Source organism: Trichoplax adhaerens, genomic scaffold, assembly GCF_000150275.1.
Source record: "Trichoplax adhaerens TRIADscaffold_10 genomic scaffold, whole genome shotgun sequence".
Lineage (NCBI taxonomy): Eukaryota > Metazoa > Placozoa > Uniplacotomia > Trichoplacea > Trichoplacidae > Trichoplax > Trichoplax adhaerens.
The window spans coordinates 1,703,792-1,710,554 of record NW_002060952.1 but is presented as its reverse complement, the minus strand read 5'-3'; the positions used below and the strand labels follow the sequence as shown (position 1 = coordinate 1,710,554).

The window sequence follows — 6,763 nt, the reverse complement described above, 5'->3', positions numbered from 1 at the left end:
GTACACAATTTTAATTTTCTAACCGTACTTATCGAATAAGAATTAGATTTAAATAATCTAGTCTGCTGTAAAAAGATGCAAACATAACTTTAATAAATTACTTCTATATGACAAGATCAATATTATTCTGATGATTATGGTGATTAAGACCCTTATATCGATCCGCGCTGTCTCATCTAGATCAGATACTTATAAAATCAAGTAAGACTAATGATGAACGTTATCAGTTAATTTTATTACTAATACCATCAACTGATTATCGTAAAACTTGTTTAAATCGATGCCTAAGTAGCTTCAAAAATAAACAAATAAAACGAATTAATTAATAAATTCTTTTCCTTTGCTTAGAACATCTGCCAGAGCTGTTCTTGTTTTAATGCCAATCTTCGGTTTATCTTGGCTTTTTGGCTTATTAGCTATGGGTGATCGAAGTCTAATTTTTTCATATATCTTTGTTATCACCAATTCCTTACAGGTATCGATAATTTTCTGAATGATTTGAGAGTAGACTAGTAAATCAATCGCGAAGACAGAAATAATATTAAAATTGATTGACTTATAAACATTCAGGGTGTCTTTATTTTTAAATTCCACTGCTTGAATAACAAAGATGTAAGTATAAGCTAGATAGACATTAATTTAAGAACTTCGTATCAACATCTAATTGAATTGGTATTAATGTTACATAGGTTGTTCGCTATTTCTCAAGGATTTTACGAACAAAAAGAACAAGAGGAAGTATTGCTTCTCAATTAGCAGCAAATAGAGAACAAGAAGCAAGGGTAGGAAATTTTCAATTTAGCATAACAGTACGGAAAATAGAACTGTGAATATCGCTTAATGGAATCTTTTACTATTATTTTGAAATAGCCTGTTGCTGGACCGTCCAACAAATCTTGCTCTAGAGAAGCTACATTCAGTCAGGGAAAGTTTTCAAGCCCTATAGTAAATACAAACACTCAGCAAACTGGTAATATAATCTCGAAAGCTCTACTAATAAGTTACAACACCGTATTAATAACTATTATTACTGTTACTTTATACAGACTTGGCTATTACAGAAATAAAGTAAACTCAAGAATGCCAAACCAAAAGACACTAGAGTAGCTAATTACACTATTGATCTGAAGCAAGATTAAGCAGCTTAAACAAACTATTAAACTAACTCGCAGCAATGCTTGCTACCTAGCAATCAAAAATTACTCTCTAAAATGGCCCAAGAATGAAATATGAGAATATTTCTTTCTTATGCTAGAAGGCATTTATCTAAATAACAGCATTACTAATACCTCCATCTACAGATCGTACTCTCAGACTTTGATATCGAAAAACCGTACAATATCAAATCTTATACTTATGCAATCAGCCAGTAATACTATTTTTCGTGATATATTGATTTATTTATCCAAATAAATTTATAAACAGGATGCATAAGCGTTCAATCTAGCCAATTGAACTTATTTATGCACATCAGCAGCCGATTCGAGCCAATCCGCCCAGCTCAGTTTAACTGATGCAATGTTCAGATTAAAATTATTTTCTAGCATACATGAAATGTCGATTTGGAACATAAATTATACAGTATTATCATGTCGTACGTAAATCTGATCTTATTTTAATGAATGTCGCAGAAAATTATATCTCGTCTCACTCTATATGTTCTTTTAACTTTAATTCTCTATTTTATTTGTTTCTGGAGCTACTAGTTGCAAATGGATGTATAATTTTATTCTTATAATACAGTCAAATCTTACTCTGATAGATCCAACAAGGATCTTTATTAAAATTTTAACATTAATATCCAGTAATAGATGCAACGGGAGCCACCTTGCTTCTAAATAAAAGTGGGCTTCAATTAATTATGATAATAAAAACTTGTACAGTACTTAAATTTGCAATTAGGATACAATTATCTTTAATACGGGAAGAGAATTAATCAAAAATAGTTCTTTTGATAGCGTCTTACATATTATCAATATTGGAAATAAGAATACTCTACTTTCATTCAGAAGTTATATTAAGGAATGATGTTTCCTCTAATCCAACCAAGTATTACCGTCATATTTTCAATTTTCAAATGTTATTTTCACTTTACTACAATTGCGTTCTATTGCAGTGCCTCACAGAATAATTAAGATGACTTACATGTTACAAATATTGCATATTATTTAAAATAGTAAGATCTCTTAATCTCTGTAAATTTATTTCTTTTACCTTATAATTATTCTACTCACATTATATCAGCTGCAGAAAATAACTGATATGTATTTTTCACTCGAAAGATTTATTATTTTAATTTATTTTCATCTAATATTAGAGATGAAGTCGATAGACAGGCTTGTGTACTGTTACTAATATCATTAATGAGCAGCTTATAGAGATTCTGCCATCTCCATCAGTTGAATTTACTGCACGATGTCGTTTCATTTGTCGACATAGTGGACTTCAACAGTAGATATGATTATGGAGGTATCAGATGAATGAATTCCTAATTGAGGATAAGCTTCTACATTCTCGTGATTGCTAGACATAAGGTGGGCAACACTTGCTGCGGGTTAGGATTTTATGGTCTAATGAAATTCAAACTCTGTTTAAATTGTTGATTTGGCGTACGAAGCCAGCTTTAATATCATGTCTAAGTATATATAACATAATAACATATACATATTTCACTAAAAACTATTATGCTACAAGTTACATGAGGATCATTTCTCTTATGAGCCTAAATAAAATCCCTAAGATACTGCAATTAATTGATTTGTGTCAGCAATGTTTGATATATTAAAGTGCATGAGTTTCATAAATTAGATATATCTTCTTTCCGTGTACTCTTGCTCAAACTAATTTAATTAGCTCCAGAAATAATCAGACCAAAAATAGATGAATAATGATGCTAGAGCACAAATGTTCTCTGTATTTATCGCTTTAAACCCAGTGAAGTTAGAATTTTTTCAAGGTAACATTTAATTTATTTATTGTTATTTATTGTAATTCGTTACTCTGTGAAAATACTATATTAATCCAATTATCTGAATGGCAGCCTCTCTTAATGATGTGATATTTGCACAATAACGATAAAAAGAGTTGAAACTGTAATCTTTGCAAGGCAATAATATATAGAAATTTTAGCTTCCTAGCTAGCGCTTTGAATTACGCATTAAATTTCTTATAAGGTAACGAGTACCGTCAGGAATCGCTTTTTCTTATCTAAATATTACAATTAGCCTATGTGATATATACCAATCACGAAATTCCAGATTTTCGAAAAATAAGGGCTTTATTGAAATTTATACAAAGATTAACTACCACAGCTCTACTCTAGCCGAATACTACTATTAATCCGATATGGATACGACTGCAGTATTTACGTAGACATTATTCACACCAGCCAAAGTACAATGAATTAACCATATCCTAATATATAATTTACATTTTTATTTTTACCTATAGCCTTATTAGTAACTCAACACCTTACCGTATATAGTCACCTGTACTCTAGCATAGAGTCTATACCACTACAGTCTATAGTTATACTGTAGCTCCAAATATCTCTTAGGATAAATATCTACCGTACATTATACTAAACATGGCTAACAGTCTACAATCACAATACTAGTTACATTACAGCCTAATGACTATGTCACAGCCATCAGAATAGCTTAGATATGGATATGTAGTCTACGATAACATTTTGTTTTGAACTTTTTAGAAGTATGAACTACTACTTAAGGAATTGTTAGAGAAGGTCTTCTCTATCTATTGTTATTGTTAGTAATACCCTAAGTTATTATGATATTATGATGATATAGTAATATGTTATAAGTATCGAGAACATATGAGCTTGACAGGGCTTATTGTCGAAGTAGATTTAAGTATGAAATTGTTTATTACCTCGAATGTCCGTATTTGACAATTCAATCGTAATAACATGTTTGTTATTGAAATATGTTGGTAGCATAGTAAATATGTTTATTACTACTGAAAGAGTATATAAGAAGGACTATGATCAATAAAAAGTGATTCAGGTTAAGGCTAGGTTGTGTGATAGTTTTATATCTTATATTGTGATGAGCGAGTTAGTACTTCGCAAGGATTCCAGTTACTATACCGTACGCTAGGGAAGTAGTTCAGTGGATAGATGTAAAGTTAATTATAAGTACTGTGTTGTTTTCTTGTGTCGCAAGGGTAGTTGTGGGAGAGTGGGACACCATTTCTTATCGGAAATCAAAATTAGCTCATGAGAAATGACGTGCATTAGTTGCCATAGATGCTAATGCAAGTGAATTGCTTGGCTTAGAGCTCTCTTGTGGCTTAATTTTAGTTCTTTTCATCGTGGCGCTGTATGACAAAGTGTCTTCAAAATAATAAAGAAAAATTTGAGTTTCTTTTAAACTTCAATTTATTACTTAAATTAGGTTGATTTAACAGCGATCAAGGACTATCTAGCTACAATCAGACTATTTAAATTATTACAGTAAAATTTATGATTTAAATACAATCAGTTATAAAATGGTTCGTTTAGTCACACTTTCATATCTTGCTAATTAAGTGCAAAATCAAAGTTTACTATCGTGGTCTATTCATCATTTGCGCTTATAATTAAAAGATCACTATACAGATTTCACGGTGCTTATGTGCTTATTGCAATCTATTTATGTCTTGGAATCTTAATATAAAAATCCAAATAGAGTTGCTGCAATATGTTCAGTAATTAACTTCGATAAATAGGTACTCTATAGCACAATATTACAATCAAACAGTCAATTGATCTATTTCCTGTAACTCTTAATTGTAATTTTTAGCTACTTTAGGCAGTATTTAAGCATAAAAACAACATCAGGAAAGCTTCCGGATAAAATTTATTTGATAGCTACTTTAGAGTTGTGTCACGGGTTCGTACCGTGCGTAACAAGTTGTAGCTACCTAAAGTTAGTAATCTACATGATTTAAACACGATAAACCAGCAAATTTGCAGGATTATCTAACGTAACAAAATCTGGCTTTAACCTTTAATTACATTGGCTAATATAAATGATTATAATTATGTGTAGTTACATTCCTAATGACGTGCAAAGAGATTCTCTTTATATATTGATGTCTATATGTAACAAATTAAATGTTGAGCTATAGCGTTTTCTAAACCAAATGGGTCAAAGACTAGCTATACCGTATTACAAGGCACCATTTAAGTTTCAGGTTTAGAATACCGTAATAAAGCAATTCTTGGATCAGGTTTCGAATGCAAATAATTAGTTTTGCAGGCGTATGTCTGACATTTTATCTAACTTGATTTTCCACATGAATGATGGCATCATTAAAATTAAAATTCAACGTTACAGAATATAATAAGGTAATGATATCTAAGATCACGCATTCAGAATTAGTATTTAAATACTTCAATTACATTTGTAATATAATAACTTTTTGATGGTTTGGGCTTATGCAATAACTTCTTTGTATCATTTTGATTGCTTTTGAATGTTTTAGCTAGGCACATCATTACTAATTTAATTTTTTCAAAATATGTTCAAGTATGCCATTATAAGACGGTGTCTAGGTTATACAATAATGTGTACCACAAATTTAAATATTGATGTTTATGAACTGTTTTATTTACAATTTTAAACACACCACCCAATCTACAACTATTGCTCGGTAAATCTGCACTTACGAAGACAAAAATGGTATAAGCAAATCTAATTCTCAAGATATTTATGAGAAAGTTTGACTAATCAGTTCAATTTATCCATGCAAGATAATACTAGTAACTGTGGACCTGGTATAATATTATCCTTCCCAGGCCGACTTTCTACGCTGTAACGAATATAAATATAAGAAATGATTAGCGAAATGGAAAAAATTAAGACATTACTGTTAGTTAAAATTTGCCCTATATTAGTCATACAAAATCTTAAAGCTTCCATATTACCTTTGAACGTGTCATAAGGTCCGTATTTGAGGCTTTTGAAATTTGGTTACGAGGGCTGTAAGCGCTATGAATAAACCTCCTTGCATAATATCTCTTAACCTGGAAAAATATAAAATACCATCATAGTTCTTGTAGCTTTATTATAATATAGCCTTTCAAATTTTATGTAAATATTATGTGAAATAACTATCGTATACTTTAAGTCATGCAATTATATCGTAATGATTGTAATCGATGACAAATCTACTATCGTACTTACTCCTTTATAGTTGTAACAGTGAAAATAAAATATAAATACACCCTGTTATTGTAATAAAGTGAACAAAGTTAAAGTTAAGCCATTTCAGTTAAGAAAACCGTAATTGCAATTGAAAAGCAAAACATTTTTTATATTTAGAGTGAGAATAATAAGCTTACTTGAAATGAATTGAGGATAACGAAGAAGTAATCAAGTATAAGAGTTTGATGATTATACGCTAGAAAGCCAACTACCCAAGTTATTCCTAGTAGTGGTAGTAGCGCTGCCGATGCTCGAAGTAATGCCCTATGTACACGTTATTAAGATATAGATTTTCATTACTGATTGCAATACGATTATTGTTATTTAAGTACTTTATGGTTGATGAAATTTTCGTCGACTACATTTTATGCTTGAAAATTAAAATAATCAAGATTAAACTAAGAAAGATATAACAGGACAAGAGATTTGATTTCCACGAAAAAGTAAAGAGATAATAAAAAGACAAGTACTGAAATGCACGATAAGGTTACCAGCCTTATTCAGTTTATGTCATAAATGAAAACTTCAATACAGAAGTGCAAGTTCAGGAATTA

General features: G+C 30.4%; 2 protein-coding genes across 2 annotated transcripts in view; one reads left to right on the top strand and one right to left on the bottom strand.

Moving 5' to 3' along the window:
• Positions 1-136: 136 nt before the first annotated feature.
• Positions 137-1,072, top strand: TRIADDRAFT_59353 (uncharacterized protein; the record flags this gene model as incomplete). The annotated part of the gene is made up of 6 exons (XM_002115391.1): positions 137-201; positions 349-475; positions 571-612; positions 690-782; positions 871-970; positions 1,047-1,072. 6 exons carry the CDS (start codon positions 137-139, stop codon positions 1,070-1,072), a joined length of 453 nt encoding a protein of 150 aa, XP_002115427.1.
• Positions 1,073-5,787: 4,715 nt separating this feature from the next.
• The window catches only part of TRIADDRAFT_59352 (uncharacterized protein), a gene marked incomplete at both ends in the record, with an annotated part of 10,257 nt that continues 9,281 nt past the window's right edge, over positions 5,788-6,763 (bottom strand). Inside the window, 4 exons of the mRNA XM_002115271.1 lie at positions 5,788-5,814; positions 5,930-6,028; positions 6,189-6,230; positions 6,347-6,432. Of these exons, the coding sequence (XP_002115307.1) occupies positions 5,788-5,814; positions 5,930-6,028; positions 6,189-6,230; positions 6,347-6,432 (254 nt within the window). The remainder of the gene's footprint in view (positions 5,815-5,929; positions 6,029-6,188; positions 6,231-6,346; positions 6,433-6,763) is intronic.